The 16,746-nt window shown below is 33.8% G+C and overlaps 2 protein-coding genes and 2 non-coding genes across 4 annotated transcripts; 3 read left to right on the forward strand and 1 right to left on the reverse strand.

The window, feature by feature from the left end:
- Window positions 1-3,883: 3,883 nt before the first annotated feature.
- On the forward strand, window positions 3,884-7,657 carry LOC104087386 (probable choline kinase 1). Its single transcript, XM_009591830.4, has 8 exons — window positions 3,884-4,019; window positions 4,273-4,636; window positions 5,403-5,524; window positions 5,606-5,801; window positions 6,215-6,332; window positions 6,495-6,542; window positions 7,077-7,177; window positions 7,287-7,657. Exons 2-8 carry the CDS (start codon window positions 4,295-4,297, stop codon window positions 7,470-7,472), a joined length of 1,113 nt encoding a protein of 370 aa, XP_009590125.1. The 5' UTR covers window positions 3,884-4,019; window positions 4,273-4,294; the 3' UTR covers window positions 7,473-7,657.
- Window positions 7,658-8,054: 397 nt separating this feature from the next.
- Window positions 8,055-8,125, reverse strand: TRNAG-GCC (transfer RNA glycine (anticodon GCC)). Its single transcript has one exon. It is a non-coding gene; the product is annotated as a tRNA-Gly (tRNA).
- An 854-nt stretch (window positions 8,126-8,979) lies between these two features.
- Window positions 8,980-16,136, forward strand: LOC104087380 (signal peptidase complex subunit 2). The gene is made up of 5 exons (XM_009591819.4): window positions 8,980-9,171; window positions 9,285-9,436; window positions 10,394-10,475; window positions 15,594-15,736; window positions 15,847-16,136. Exons 1-5 carry the CDS (start codon window positions 9,070-9,072, stop codon window positions 15,941-15,943), a joined length of 576 nt encoding a protein of 191 aa, XP_009590114.1. The 5' UTR covers window positions 8,980-9,069; the 3' UTR covers window positions 15,944-16,136.
- A 486-nt stretch (window positions 16,137-16,622) lies between these two features.
- On the forward strand, window positions 16,623-16,693 carry TRNAG-GCC (transfer RNA glycine (anticodon GCC)). Its single transcript has one exon. It is a non-coding gene; the product is annotated as a tRNA-Gly (tRNA).
- The last annotated feature ends 53 nt before the right edge of the window (window positions 16,694-16,746 follow it).

Here is a 16,746-nt window from a genome sequence, read left to right on the forward strand (position 1 = left end):
AAACATGTTTATCCTAAAAAATCAGATAAAAATTAAATTTATACGTGATTTTAAAGATACGCGATCCAATTTGATACAGAGTAATAGATCAGATTAATTATGGAATAAAAGACAAAAAATAAATATAAACTACGCAAGTTGACCAAACCTATCCTTGTGAGATTAATTTTTTTCAAGCTGAAAATAATATTATCGATGCCGGAGTAAAATGAACTACGACAAAGCTAGAGATAACAGTATATTGCTTTTTGATGTGTATTACAATGTATTTTATGAATTGTGAGGTCCCCTTTATATATTGAGGGAGATCTACCCTTTAAGATATTATTTTATTGTACTATCAAAAACATAAGTCCTTGATTTTGAAGACCGTTGGTTCCCTTTTTGACTAATTCCGTGATTTCTGCCATAATGATTGGTTAATGGCAAGAATCACGGGCCCCTGTCGGATGAGCTGACAGAGCTTTGTTCGAGACCGTTAGAAACAGGACCGGTTACGCCTTCAGTAGATTTGAGGGCAAATATGATAATCTCGATGGCCAGTTTTGATGATGCTTTGGGTCCGATCTTAAACATTATATTCCGCCCTTAGCTGACCATGTTGGATGTCAGACCAAACCTCAAATTTCGATTTTTACCCAATTACAAATATACCGACTTTGGCCCTCCGTTTCACAAGCTAGATCAAATACCAAGCTCGATTTTACCCGTATACAACACACAAATTATTTCACTTGTTTCCCCTGATCGGGCAATGCTGGTCTCTATATACATCATTATCACTAATCATGATAATAATTAATAACATATAATATTACCTTAATCGGTCACTTAATTGGTAAATTAATATACTATAGTGTAAACACCTGACGCAACTAAAGTTTTTCACAAAAACATATTCCAAATTAATTAGATAATATTAGGACAAGTTTGAAAATGAATAGTTTGAAAAGGAATAGTTATCATCGATAGTCTAAGTCCTTGAAATTGACTAAAAAGAAAAGTTGACAAAATCCACACCATTCCTTTATAAGAAGCTAGTAATTGTTCCTATTATATTGGTATAATATCTTATCTTACCTTTTTTTTTTTGGAATCTCCTTTTCAAGGCAACAACGATTAATGGTTGTCACCGAACATGACTGGAATAGGAATAAGCCAATATTAAACGTAAGAACAAAGTCGTTCTCAATATTTGAGGACAGTATCTAAAGTTGTTTTACAAATTTATCCCATCACCCTTTTGAATTAATCAGACTTCCAAACTTTTTTCTTCTCTTGTTAGGAGAAAAAGACTTTTTATGTTTTTAGTAATTGTGGGTCCCACTTTTGGTATAGGTAGGTCCCTATTATATCAGTCAATGTCTGTATTACGTATTAATAAAAAATTAAGATCAATTTCAATATTTTTTTCTTCTTCAAAATTCTAATTGCCACGTTAAGTAGCGTGGGAGAAATTTAAATCTATTCAATTTAAATATTGTTAAAGTTGATGCAAAATATATTATGGTTGAGTCAATGACACGTAATTAGATGCAAGTAGTGACGAAGCCAGAATTTTCACTTGGGAAAGTTAAAATATAAAAAAGTGATTACACAAAAAAACTAAGAGGATTCAACATATAGTTGTATATACATATAAAAATATTTACTAGCTATATAGAGTAATTTTCAAGGTAAAATCGTATCAATTTGGATAAAGATGACTCCGCCATAAGATGCAAGAACAGTTAAAATAGAACAAGTCCACCTTGATATGTTTATCTTTTTTTCTGTTTCATATTTCGTCCTATAAAACATATTCCATACCGACGTATCATAATGTAACCCCCGGAAACTATAAGCCTCATGTGAAAATTTAGCAGTGTTTATACCTGATATATATCCTTAAAATCTGATTAGGAGGAGGGACCAATTCAAAAATACCATCCAAATTACCCTAATGCAATAAGAAGAGTTTTTTACTTAATTAATTGAAAGAAAAACTGAAACTTGATGCATTTGAAAGAAAGCAAAAATTAGTCGAGAGGACAATTTAGCTTACAACTAGCCTTTTGGATTGTTTGGCGTAAGTTTGGCAACCCATTGATAAAAGTTGTTAACCGTTGATTTTGACATAATGAGACATAATTACAACAATTAAAAAGAGAAAAAACAACTCTGTTCAAAAGATCATCATGTCCTTTTAAAGGCGTGAGTCCTAAAATTATATCCCTCTGAATAAGTGGTACTTTGGCATGATTTTCATACAAGTTGTAAGATTCTTTAAAAATATCGAATTTTATTACCTATAGGAATAGTAGAATTTCTTCATATCATCAAGATTGTGCACAATATATTAAAGAACAATATAATATTTTTGTTCATATTAAGTATGACACAATCAAGAAAAATTGTCAAAGTTCTAGGATGCTAGCTAGTAAAGATGAGATGACTAGAGACTGAATTTCTTCACCATATAAGAGGCAACAAGAAAATCATTTTAAGTACTTGATAAATGGTATACATATATCCAATTATAATTAGGAGTCTTTCCTGCTTGATTATTTTTACCAAGTCAAAGTGGATTTGAATGACCAAACCCCACCGTTCTTGTGAGTTGTGGATAAGACTGTTTTCATAAAGTGATAAACATTGGAGTAACTCCGCCCCTTCTTATTCATTTACTTTTTTCTGTTAAAAAAAGAATACTAATAACATAATTTCATATCTAGAAATTCTTAATCTTTATTATCCTATTCTAGTTTAGTTACATGATTATGTTGGAAGTGACGAGATTTTGGTAATTTATCTGATGATGTGGTAATTTCTTTTTTTAAAATAAAATAAAAATAAAATCGTGTTGTCAATTGTACAATGCAAATAATAATTGAGATGAAGAGACGTCTTAAAAAGGAGCGCGTGTCATTGTCTCAATGGTTCGATACGTTCCGTACTAATTTAGTCGTTAGTCGTTTATTTTCACAAGAACTCATCACACTCTCTCCCGGTGATTTTAAATTTAGCGGGTTCCTACGTGGCAATCTTCTATTGGTAGACTGACTTCTCCCACGCGTTTTAAATAGTGTGCCGACCAATTCCCTAGGTCTAAATGTTTTTTATTTTTTTTCTTCTTTCAATTCTCTTACTATATTTTAAAAAAGAAATTAAAATTCCAACAGCTAACTACTCTCTCTTTTAGGGCAAAAGTTAGTCAAATCACTTTTGTTTGATTAAATTATTTCTTTTAGTGGCTTAAATTTTGAGTTGTTCAATTAGAAAAAGGAAGTTAATTCCTAATTATAACAAGATTAATCGTTTGAGAAAATGTTCACAAAATGAAAAATAAATACGTCAGATTTAAGTTTTACCCACATTTGAGACAAGTAAAGCAATTATTTATATACAACTTCTTATTTGTAAAATTGTTCATATAATGAATATTACCTAGTATTAAATGAAACAATTCGAAAAGAGCCCAAGGAATATAAAATATTCACATAGTCAAATCCGTCATGGATTATAGGTATAGTTAATTGATTGAGTTAATCGAGTATTAACTCGAACTAAATCTATAATCAAATTGCCCGATTTTTATATTGCCCGATTTTTATTTTTTGATTTAACTATTCGATATCCGAAATATACTAACCCGATTAATTCGGATCCGCACCGAGTAACAATATTAATCATTTCAACAAAAAAGATATTAGTTGAGGATGAAAAAAAAAAAAAAAGTTAAACCTTTTTTCTTTAGTATTATATTATGTAGTCTTTTAATTTCTTTATCAAATTTTATAAAACTTTATAAGTGTATAGAAAAAGAAAAAAGAAAAGAAAAACAAAAAGTAGATTCTTGGTCTACATGGTTGTCACAATACACGGAGACAATCATCTATATATACACACACAACACAGCGCTTGCGTAATGTCATAGTTTTCTTCCCTCTGTAAATCACTCTTCATATTCATATCAACTTTTATAGCGCTGACCAACGTTTCCATTTCTCCTTTTTTCTCAGCTCCCCATATTTTTCTTTGTAAGTTTTTCTTATTCTTGTTGCAAATCCCTGATGGGGTTCTTGAATTTATGTTCTTTTTATTAACTTCTTGCAGATTTATGTATATAGCATGTGATTTTAGTATTCTACATCTGGGGTCTTGTTAATTGTATCAAAATCTTATTTTCTTGAAGAGATCATGTATTTGACTTGGGATGTTTTGTAATTTTCTTGAATTTGTGTTAAGAATTTGGATACTTGGTGATAAGAGTTGTTGAATTTGGTAATTCAGGTGAAGCCTTCTTTTGTTTCTGATGGCGGTGAAGACTAATGAAAGTATTCTGCCAGAGGAATTGATGAAATTGCTTCTAAATTTAGCTACAAAATGGGGGGATGTATTGGATCTAAAGACGTTGAAAGTTCACCATTTGAGTGGTGCCCTGACTAATGAGGTTTATCGGATAAGTTGGCCTACTAATAACAACGAAAATGTGTCGAGGAAAGTCTTGGTTCGCATGTATGGTGAAGGAGTAGAGCGTTTCTTCAATAGGGATGAGGAGATTAGAACTTTTGAGTGCTTGTCAAAGAAAGGTCAAGGACCTAAACTTCTTGGTCAGTTTCCAAATGGTAGAGTTGAGGAGTTCATTCATTCAAGGGTATGTGAAATTTCTGACTAAATTTACTTTGTTCATAAAATTAGCATTAGTGTTATATATGAAGCTTTATATATTGGATATGTGTGGCTTTATAGGTGTATCTTTCTATAAAGTTGAAAGTATAGGTGTTAACATTAATGATTTCTAGGAGGTTTTGCCATGTATGTAATGAAATGACCATATTTTTACAGTTATTGTTTGCTGGGGAAATAGATAAAGAGATCATCTTATATAGAGGGGGTCAATGGTAATGCTCTGATTATAATGTACTGTGCCTTTTAGACGAAATCCCCGTCAGTCTGGCTTTCCCTCCTAAGTCCTAAGCGTAGGTAACATAATGAACTGTTTTAAGTGAAAACTATTACATGCAGATTTTGTACAATGAATGGGTTCTAATCTTGGGAGCAGGCTCCGGATCTTTGAAATAGGATTATATCAATTTGATGCACTTCTATTGAAAGACCGGGCAGCAGGTGGTGCTCCTTGCCTCTTAATCACCTTTCGATTTCAACAGAATAACGCATGTTGTAGAGTCTTTGACCATGTCCAGTTTAGTGTAGTCAGTATTTTATCTGTAAAACACCAATATACAGTTACTAGAATAGGAAAAAACGGCCTTCTCTCTTGGGGACTTGATATAATTTGATTGATAAACCTCCTATAGAAAAGGGAGACAAATATCAGATGCATATAATAATATTACAAAGCTGAGTTATATTTTGGTGTTTATTGATTGCTGGTTGACTTTGTCTGTCTATCTTTTCAGACACTATCTGCTGATGATCTTCGTGACTCGGAGATCTCTGCTTCGGTAGCTGCTAAACTGAGGGAGTTTCATAACCTTGACATGCCTGGTTTAAAGAATGTCCTTCTCTGGGATCGTCTCAGGTATCAATTTACCAGCCGGAACGTAATGTGATCTTTTATCAGTGAAATTTTTTGTACTAATTATTTATGTAAATTTTCCAGAAACTGGCTAAATGAGGCAAAGGGACTGTGCTCCCCTGAACATATGAAGGAGTTCTCCTTAGGTAATCTTGAAAAGGAAATCAACTTATTGGAAAAGGAAGTGTCAACAGAGTCTCAAGAGATTGCCTTTTGCCACAATGATATGCAGTATGGTAATATAATGATTGACGAAAAAACGAGGGCCATTACTATCATCGTAAGTGTTGTAGGCATATGTTTGCTCAAACTGACAGAGTTTTAATCTGTTTTTCGTTTTCTTTTCACTTTTCTTAATGTGGAATGCTCTCTTCTTCCTTGAGATAATAAGATGTAACTACAAGTGTTTTTTGAGAGCATCTAATTTGTTGTATTCTCACTATGGTACAACATATCTAAGCAAGTTTTAAACTGTTTTCTTAATCAGGAATTGGCTATATTTTGCTTCCCATCTTCCTTTCTGAACTTTTGTCCATTCCCTATGTTTTGTTGTTTTGTTTATTCTTTTGGCCTTTGACTCCACCACATACTTCCCGTATATCAGTAACTGCACATTTTTTACAACTGAATTCGATAGCTCCAGCAATGCCTATAATGAATACAGACTGAGATTTCTTTTGACATGCATTGCAGGACTACGAGTATGCTGGTTACAATCCAATTGCTTATGACTTTGCAAACCACTTCTGCGAAATGACAGCAAATTATCATACTGATACCCCTCATATCATGCACTTCAATACGTACCCTGGTAAGCAAATACTTAGATGCAACAACAGACGGAGATCATGCTTGTTTGCTACTCTAATCGCCATGTTCTTCTTTCTCTTCCCTTCCTATAACTTTAATTGGATTAATCTATAGATTTAAGAATTTATTGTTAACTCTTTTTTAAATTTTAAATTTCCTACAGATATAGAGGAGCGACATCGGTTTATTCGTGCATATCTCAGCTCTTCAGGTAAGCTTGAAGTTTGAACGGCCTTTACTGTTGTCTGCACCTTTTTGTTCAAAGCATACGGTTGATTTTGTTCACATGAGAAAATATGTTTTGATATTAAAAGATTCAGCTTGATAATTTGAAGGAACAGGTTTAGAAATTGGCCCGTTATATAGATGATAGGCAATTTGATCATGATCAGAGGGTTCAGTTAGAAGTATAAAAGTTCCAATACTTATCCAAACAATAAAAAGTACAGCAGAAATCCAGCCAAACTGATGCATTTGTATGTCTCTTCAGGACCACATAACATTTAATATTCGATTTGGATAGGCATCTGTGAGTGAGATTTATGTTGACCTTTGAGCAACAGAAGGATCAGTGTATGTAGAAACCTGATTCCCGACTAACTTGGGATTGAGGCATAGTAGTAGTTGTTATTTGTAGGACCTGATGCATTTATGATAAGAACTCTGGCTCAACTATAACCAAACATGGTTGTTTCCTTTTCCAATTAGTATCTTATTGAGTTTGGAATCCCATTAACAAGTGCAGGCCATCAACCAAGTGATGAGAAAGTAAAGAAGCTCGCTGATGAAGCAGAGAAGTATACCCTTGCAAATCACTTGTTCTGGGGATTGTGGGGAGTCATCTCGGTAATGCTTTTTACATTTTTCGTCTTGATCACCACATTTCACCGCGCATTTGAGGGGCAGAATCAATCCTCTAATCTTTTCTTTTCGTGTTTGTTGTTTCTTCTGCCAGGCATATGTTAACAATATCGAGTTTGATTACATGGAGTACGCAAGGGGAAGATTCGAGCAGTATTGGTTGAGAAAGCCCGAACTATTGGGTGCCACAGACAACTTGCCTCATGTAAACGGTTCAGCTGAAGCAAAAACAGATTCTCCACTATTGATTGATGTCAAAACATGTACATTAACAATGTAGATGTAAAAGCCTTCATTATAAACAGGCCTATGTCGTATAATGAGTGGAGCATTTAGAATCTTAGATGTTTCATAGAATATGTTGATAGGCTATTATTGAGGTAAGAATCTGTTGTATTGCCAGTGAGAGTGTCCTCACCAACTATATTGTCCAGTTCAATAAACACGAGAACATGTTCTTTTTTTTTTTCCGATCACAAAAGAGCTGCACTTCTTTTTTTTTCTTCTTTATTCCACTTTTTCTTATTTGTTAAATACATAAGCCATAGTTTAGTAAGGCATGAGATTATTTATACTGAGAATCGATGAGTGAAGTTAGTGTACATGAAATTAGACAGCAGTAGTGGTCAAAACCAAATAGTTAACCTCATGAACAAAGTTGGTCAAAACCAAATAGTTAACCTCATGAACAAAGTGATATTCAAACTAGAAAACAACAGTATTTTTAAGGCACCACAAGATTTACCTTTTAGTTGGTTATAGCAAAGTACTAAAAACATAATGAATTAACACGAAGTTTGTCTAAAGTGATTGCATAGTTTTTCACTAATAATAGACAGAAAACCAACCAAAAAAGGAGGAATGCACCAGCCGGGAATCGAACCCGGGTCTGTACCGTGGCAGGGTACTATTCTACCACTAGACCACTGGTACTAGATGTAAAAAACAACTAGAGGAAATTTAATTGTAATTCTCTCTTCTGTGTTCAAGTTCAAAACGAAAATGGAAACTATATCCTATTATGGCACACCTATCTACCGAGTTGCAAATATTTCTAGGAAACTACTAATTAGCCACTCAAAAACTGTTTAAAAAGAACAATCATTATGTTGTTTCATACCTTTTTCTCGAAACATTGTGTTACAAACTTAAAATGCAAATTTATTGTTAAGAAAAAGAAGAGTGTCTTTATTTTCAGTTACATAAACTGTTTTATTTTATTTAAAAGGTTTTAGTTGGTTTCACTTAAAATAGGTGAAAGTCATTCTTCTTCTTACTTAGAGTCTAATTTTAAATATTTGAACATTTAACCTGAAAAATTATATATTATTTCATCTTTTATATCGCCGCAATGTATATTGAGTCTTTGGGACCTTCAAAATTGAAAAAGAAGTTGTATTAATATTATAACACATCTTCTACAAAGTATATTATTTTATAAAGTTATAATTCAATACTGAGATTTGCATATGAAAGTTTGTATTATTAATGACTATCGAGACACATAGTTTTAACTAAATCATCTTTGAATTTCCACTAATTTTGTGTTTTATTTAGACAAACATCAATTTGATATTTTTTCACTTGCGAGAGAAATTCATAACCAAGGAGTAATTAATGTCAATTCAAGTCAAATAAGTTAGTTATCTATCTAAATCTGGATTTGCTTTAATTGTTTAGTAGTACAAACAACTCCCCCTTTCAACACTATTACCTAAATAACCCTTGATACACGTCACATGCAATTACATTCCTAAGACCCATTTTGTAATTTCATCTATCGTCATTTCTCATCTCCTCTGACTAACAATAGCAAGACAAAAGAAAAACTTCCAGACAAACCCTAGTGAAAAACGCAGAACCAAAAATCAGAGAAAATGGCTTCCACCAATCAAACACCCACAAAGAAAAACCCTAAGAAAGCCAATCTTTTAGATCATCACTCTATCAAGAACCTTCTCGATGAGTCAGTCACTGAGGTAACTCAGTTTTTTTACCCAAGATTTGTAGATATACATATATATGTTTAAGGAATTGAATTGAATTGAAGGTTTTTTTTAATGCTGATTTTGTTTAATTATGTGTTAAATAGATTGTGACAAGCAAAGGGTATCCAGAAGATGTGAGATTGAGTAATGTAAGGTTGTTGATTGGGACAATTATCATAGCAATTGCTCTTGTTGCTCAATTCTACAAAAAAGAGTTTCCTGCTAATCGTGATTTCCTCATTGGCTGCATTGTGTTATATCCTTTTTTGAATTTTGGTTTTGATTTTGATTTTATTGTCCTGTTAATTATCTACTTTTTTTGTTTGTTTGTTTGCTGTGATGATTACTGAGTATCGGAATGAAACGGATCCAAATAGAGCGGAATGGATATAGGGATTTATATAACCTGCCCTGACTAATTTGTGATTGAGCCGTAGTAGTTGTGTTTTCGTTGATCAGTAAAGGAATATAAACATATTGGACTTGTGACCTCAAGCAATTTTTGAGCTCCCTTTGCCACTACTAGGGGATTCCAAAGTTGAAATATACACGGAAAAAAAATCGTTTTGCCCTGTTTTCCGGTGAAGGGGATTCAATTGAAACCCCTTCCTTGGCTGTTGGCTCCACCACTGGCTTATCACTGAGGAAGAGTAGAAAAATCGAAAAGAAAAAGAAAACAATTTAATTCGGGGCCTGCTTGCTTGGGACTCTTTTTTACATTGTTTTATCAATTTTGGTGATGACATCTGTTTCATTCATCATAAATACTGTTTGGTTTGCCGTGACAAAATTATTTTTTTACTAATAACCACTTATGTTTCCAGTGGAATTTTTGATAACCATTCTCCAGTGGAATTGACAATTGTAACTTGATTTTTAAGTAATTGCATATTTAAATTATTAAAACGAGTTTCAAGATCTAGATGACCGTGTTCCTTAATGTTCTAATGAATAGTCACAATTCAATAGCCATGGTTAAAGAGGGTTGAATTTTTTTATGTGAATGCTCCTATATGCTCATAAATGAAAGCGATAATGAAAGCTACTACACGTTTATAGGTTTTGATGTATGATGGTTGAAAAGGTATGCATTTGAAATTCTTTGTACATATTGGGAGTTCGATTGATGGAAGTTTTATGACGCTTGAGATTTATTTTACTTTTAGTATGTGAAACTTTTCCTCCAGCTTTGTTGTATCCTTGACTATGGCACGTATATCCTGTTCAACGTGATATTGCAGCTGATTATCCACACAAAGGAAAAGAATGCTATTTTGTTCACCTATCCTCCGGAAGTAAGTTGTCCATCAACATGCCTTTTTACCAGCATTAGATATATTTGTGAAATTGCAACATGCTAATAAGTTTTTGTCGTGCATTAATTGAAGTTGTGAATTCTAACATGTCTTTTCTGGAGTAGCCACTGATGAATGCGCTGATTTTTTCTTGATGAATGTGCTTATTGGAAGTAGAACTTATCAACCTATTAAAACAGGTGATGTAGATGTTAATCTAATACATTTTCAGTCTATTTTGAATCGTCAAAAAGTTAGGCTGGTGAATTTTCCTGGAAATATTATGCTTTATTGAGTCGCCCACTTAATCTTTGATTGCTCTGGGAAAAGTATTTCAAAACTAAGTTGCTGAGAATTCCTTTTTGCCATCAAAATCATTTCTTGTTTTTTCTTGGCAAACAACTGCAGATGAAACAATATAAGGTCCATGGCAGTCTGCTACGATGTTTCATTCTATGTAGTCCTGTTATTTTGGTGGTTATATGAGTTTGTTCAGTTTTAACCTTCCCACAATCTTGTGCTTCGTTAAACATATTACTACATTAAGCTCGAAATTATACTACTGGTGCATAACTTTCTGTTTTTTAATAGACTAATAGCTTTCTGTTTTGTCCAATAACATTGCTACCCAGTCAGTATCTTAAGCATTCTACTAACATTTCTTTTTTATGTGTCTTATAGTTCATAATAAAACCTTTAATCATCAAGACATTATCTCCAAATCACATCTTTATTATCATTATAAATTCTTATCAAAATAGGAGAGGAATCAACGAGAACTGTCAACTCTCGGGCCCTTTGATTCCTAGCTGCACCTTTGATCCATGCTACAACCCCTTTTTTTTTCACACACCATTACAAGATAGAAAGACGCCTATTTAGAGGTATAGGAATTCTTTCATAGAATAAATTAGAATGTAGTGGGTGAATTGGTTGTGATAACATGTGATTATGAGTTGGTGGATAATTATTTGACCTTGAGTGCATTAATAAGTGGGTAGATAATGGGATTAGAGATCCTATAACCAGATTTAATTGGATAAATGAATCACACAATGACTCGTTTTGAAATGCGTTGTTCTACTTATTTTATATGCCTTCCTTATGGCGTGAATGCAAGACTTGTGGAGGTTGAGTTTATGAATTCTTAAAGAAAATCTGTAGCTCGTATGAATGATTTGGGTTACAGGATCACCTTTTGACAGTTGTGCTAACCAATAAAGCTCTTACGATGAGCGTGCTTATTCTAAAAAACACTCATGAAAATCGAGATAACACAAGGCCGTCATGTGCTAGCCAATAATGCTTATGTCAACATATTGATTATTATGTGTAAGCAGTGATAGTTCATTTCTTATAAGCATTCATAGTTTAATAGCCTGTTTGGCCAAGCTTCTCCAATCCGAGAAGCATTTTTTTTTGTTTTTTTTTTCAAAGTTGAAGTGTTTGGCCTAGCTTTTGGAAGAAAAAAAAGTACTTTTGAGGAGAAGCAGAATTAGAAAAAAGTAGTTTCTCTCCAAAAGCACTTTTTTGAAAAGCACTTTTGAGAAAATACACTTAGAAGCAGTTTTTAAAAGTTTGACAAAACACTAATTGCTGCTCAGAAGTGCTTTTCAAATTAATTAGCCAAACACAAACTGCTTCTCACCAAAAGTACTTTTGAGAAAAGCACTTTTGAGAAAAAACACTTTTCAAAATAAGCTGATTTTTGCAGCATGGCCAAACAGGCTATAAGTCTGAGACCACTACCGACTATGGAGTAAAAATTATTGTTTCCTAAGTGGGGGTTCAATGCAGAGCACACCTTCATTATGAGTAATAGTCTTCAACTCGTAACTCTCTTAATTTTTTGTATGGGAAAAGGTCCAGATTTGTCCCTCTACTTTCGGAAATAGTCCACATTTAACCTCCGTTATACTATTCGAACAAAAATATCCCTACCATTAGCAAACTTATCAGATATACCCCTTCCTCTAACGGATGTCCCTACCCATGTTCTAAAATGCCACCTCGATGCCACGTGTATTTATTTTCCAACTTTTATTAGAATAAATAACCAACCCACTTTGAAAAAGAAAAGAAAAAATTAACCAAACCCACTAAATTATAGTCTACTCCTTCCCATCTGTAACAAAAAACCACCACGCTGTAAAATGTAAGTTCTTCAAAGAGAAGAAAAACACAACATTAATTTCAAATTTTCCATAGATTCTTAGGAATAAAATCTATACAGATGCAAAGAATTGAGTCACTAGGAATTATTGGGAATGACAAAGAACCCTACTTGGATTCAACTCTATATACAGAGTTGTTATGCTTTTCTTGAAGAGAATTAAAATTGAAAAGATGAGTCTAAATAAAGAAGTTCTATCACAAGGAAACCATTCATGTGATTTGTAGAATCTGCTCTAAAACGTTATGTATTTTTTTAAAAAGAGTTTTTCTTGATATTCTTTAGTATTATTTTAGCATTTCTATGAAAAATTACTTTTTTGAGGAAGATTTCATAAATCTTGGGACTTCCACTGATTGATATTTTGGGATCTTTGTATTTTAGATTGGAGTCTAACATGGGAAGTGACTGGGTAGGGAAAGTAGCAAATTTGGAAAATAGAACTTTTTTTCTAACGAGAAACTGGAAAATAATTTTTCTAAACTGTAAAAAGAATAAAGCATGGGTGGTTTTAATTAGAAAAAACCTAACTTAATTAAAGTCGTAGAATCTGCAAATTATTTTGAAAGTGTGAACGGGAACAATGATGCCTGTCAAGGTAAGTTGCTTTGATCTGATTTTTCTCACAAGATGAGTCTTCTTAATGATGAGGGAACAGTAAACCTCTCTCCCCTAGGGATGCCATTATCTGGGTTTCTTTGTTTTGATTTCCTTTTTGCTCCCATTCTTTAGTGTGAATGGAAAAAAAAGTGAGTGAAAAATCTAAAAATTTAATGAACAGATTTCAAATTCTGACTATTAGGTGGTGAGGTGGCATGCCACGTGGAGTCCACCTCACCCAAATGTCAGGCTACGTGGTGCAACGCTGGATCTTCATTAGGGTTAGGGGCATATGTGATAAGTTTGCTAATGGTGAGGGTATTTTGTCCGAATAGTATAACGGTGAAGGTATTTTTTTTTTAATAGTAAATCGGAGTTTAAATGTAAACTATTTCAGAAAGTAGAGAAGTAGAGAGGTAAATGTGGCCCTTTTCCCCTTTTATATTAAAATGAGTGGAGAACTTTGGAGAATATGCATTTTAATATTTTCCTTTTCCTTTTAATTTCATGTTGTGTATATTAGAAAGATTGGTTTTATGTTGTGTATATTAGAAAGATTGGTTTTACGCATCTGAGCAGTGTTCTGCTGGTCTTAAACATCTCAATGGTTATAGATGACTTCGCTGAGCACTTACTGTCCCTAATCTTTTTCTTCTCTAGATGGGATCTTGTTTCTCTGGTGCCTCCCTTTGATATCACTTAATTATTTATTCTTGGTGTTTCTTCAAGTGGAGTTCCTCTTTCTCTCTCTTGAATTTTGCTGTTACCTCCATTGTGTATCTCCAGCTTCCACTTGGTCTTATAGTTCAGAGTTAAACAGAGTGATAGGCTCTGGTTTGAGGAGCAAAAAAGGTTAGAATGAGGAAAGAAGATGGGTGCTATCAGTGATCGTGTACTGAGGCGGGCTTAATAGATACGTTCTACTAATGCCACTTTTCTGACTGGAATGACCTTCTCTGAGCTTTAGACATTCAACATCAATCTCTTCGTATATCTTCATCATCCTTGATGTTCATAGTTTCAGTGAAATACTGCCACCTATTTATATTGGAGCTACCTTCTTGAATGCTTGTGGGGATGAGGAATGGACTTGAGATAAAAAACAGACCACAGATTTGCCCTCATCATCATTTTTGGGAGCCTGATATTGCATTTTGCTTTCTCTAGGATTGTTGTTTAACTACCAAAAAGAGAGGTCAATGCTGTTTGTTCTATTTTTTCTAGGTGCTTCCAGGGTTTATCGTGGTGGGGTCTCACTAGTCACTAATGCACCTCAAATCTTTTTATCAAGATTCTTTTGCCCCAATTCCCTTTGTATTTCCTTCCTAGTGTCAGTTCACTCAATATAAAATGCTCTATTTTCTAGTGGTGAAATCTTCGTCTAGTAGCACATTGTGTTTATCTGGTGTGCATCTTTTGTTTCTTTTCTTAGTCTTTATCTCGATCTTCGTGTCTCGTAACTCTTTCATCTGGCAGCATACCGTGTTCAGACCTCACATCTGGTGGAGCCCCTTTCTTTTCTTGTTTTTGTCTTCTACTTTTTTCTTTCCTAGTGTGAAGTTATCAATTATTATTTCTTTCTTTTCCTCCCAAGTGTGAAGTCTTCATCAGTATTTCTAGTGAGAAATCTTCTATAGCTCCTCATCTGGCAGCACAATGTTCCGGCTTCAAATTCTGGTAGATTTTCATTTTATTTTGTCTGTCTTTTTTCCTAAATATTATTTATGGGAACTTACGTGCTCCTTTCAAGTAAGTGGTACACTCTAATGAGTTGCTAGAGGCTTATATGCTGCTATGAAGAAAGCATGAAGGACTGCCTGCTTGTCATTTATTCTCTACTATCTACTAGATTTTGTTATGTTGCTTTTAGTGGTGAATTTTGAGGTTACTGCTCTTGAAGTATGTCAATGCCTGCAGTATTCTTTCCAATATATTTAACTGTCTTGTCGCTTGCAAGATACTTTAGCTATAGTCAACTCATATCTACTGCGGTAGCGTTTTTAGATCTTGTGACTTTTGCGACGCTTATGCTTCTCCCGAAGATTTCTGTGTAATCAATCATATCACCTGCATAGATTTTTGTTGAGCCTCTTGTCTTACAGCATCTGGAGGCTCAGTAGTTATGCTACTTTCGATCATCTGGCAAACTCATCTACCCTAATAAAACTGTCATTAATCTTCTGTCAATTGGAGACACAGTAGCTGAAATAACAATCTATTGCCTGGTCAATCTCGTACTGAATTTGTTGCAGTTTGGCACTGAATTTCTTCTCTCTGCTCAAATTCCGTTGATGCAACTATTAGCTGGATGAAGTAGTTTGCTCATAAAGGATTGTTTGTGACAGGGATCTTTTAACAGCACTGGCTTAATCGTCTCTTCGAAGCTGCCTAGGTTCTCTGATAAGTACACACTTACAGTAGAGACTGCTGATCCCAAGTCAATTTCTGCAAAGCCAAAAGTGGAATTTACCAAGAGCGTCACACAATGGTCTCTTTCTCCCTCCCGTCCTCCAACCATCTTCTTTTTCAAAGAGGAAAATAGTATAAAAGGGATTTCATGAACTGAACGACTTGATTATGATGATTTACGTTTTGCAGGTTTACCAAGGATGGAGTTCTTGTGGAGGGGCTATTCTGGAAAGATGTTGAAGCCTTAGTAAATGACTATGCTAAGGAACACAAAAAGAGCAAATAAATGCAATGTCAAGATATATTTTGTTAGGGATCTTGGTGATGAGATTGAAAATGTCGGTTAATGACACTTCTGGATTAATATCATTCAAATCATTATCGAAGCAAATTGATCCATTTTCATTGTTGAATTATAGTCCATTGTTAAAAAAATAATGGTCACTTTTCTTTGATAAAATGAATGTTAGTCATGAACATATGCTTTCTTGCCCTACCCTCCTGCACTTGTTATTGACTCGGTTAGACACCTCTAAAGATGGGAAATCGATGACAATGTAATCCGGGTGTTGTAGTTGTTTTGATTCGAACTCTACACACATCTATGAGACCAAAGTCTTGTAAACACACACACTCTTTCTCTCTCTACTTTGTTATTTTACTTTTACATATTAATCAAATGAAATTATAATAATTTAATCAAAGTCTCTCATAGATCTAAATAAGAATACTAATGCTGAAGTGGATATTTACATTCAAATTTCGTACTTGATGCGCAAGTACTTTTAAAAGATGAGCCGAATGTAAATAGCTTTAACATTAACAAAAATCACTTTGTAAATGGTTTAGCCAACCACATAAGCATATTATTAGAAAAAAATGGCTAAATCAAAAAAGAAAAAAAGAGATGACTGCAAGAGCATAAGCCCCGTTCAGTTAGCCCAGCGAATGGGATAACAACAAGTGCACCAGTGGTCTAGTGGTAGAATAGTACCCTGCCACGGTACAGACCCGGGTTCGATTCCCGGCTGGTGCAAATTTTTTTCTTTTCCTTTTTGGTTTTTTTTAGCATTCTTCAATATCATACAT

Source organism: Nicotiana tomentosiformis, chromosome 4 (assembly GCF_000390325.3).
Source record: "Nicotiana tomentosiformis chromosome 4, ASM39032v3, whole genome shotgun sequence".
NCBI lineage: Eukaryota > Viridiplantae > Streptophyta > Magnoliopsida > Solanales > Solanaceae > Nicotiana > Nicotiana tomentosiformis.

What these genes read in the sequence shown, in the direction of transcription:
- LOC104087386 (XM_009591830.4), top strand. Translation starts at nt 4,295, where the DNA reads ATGGCGGTGAAGACTAATGAAAGTATTCTGCCAGAGGAATTGATGAAA. An exon ending in AGGAGTTCATTCATTCAAGG is followed by an intron (nt 4,637 to 5,402) that starts GTATGTGAAATT and finishes CTATCTTTTCAG; the next exon opens with ACACTATCTGCTGATGATCT. An exon ending in TGCATATCTCAGCTCTTCAG is followed by an intron (nt 6,543 to 7,076) that starts GTAAGCTTGAAG and finishes TAACAAGTGCAG; the next exon opens with GCCATCAACCAAGTGATGAG.
- LOC104087380 (XM_009591819.4), top strand. Translation starts at nt 9,070, where the DNA reads ATGGCTTCCACCAATCAAACACCCACAAAGAAAAACCCTAAGAAAGCC. An exon ending in TCGATGAGTCAGTCACTGAG is followed by an intron (nt 9,172 to 9,284) that starts GTAACTCAGTTT and finishes TGTGTTAAATAG; the next exon opens with ATTGTGACAAGCAAAGGGTA. An exon ending in TGTTCACCTATCCTCCGGAA is followed by an intron (nt 10,476 to 15,593) that starts GTAAGTTGTCCA and finishes TGTTTGTGACAG; the next exon opens with GGATCTTTTAACAGCACTGG.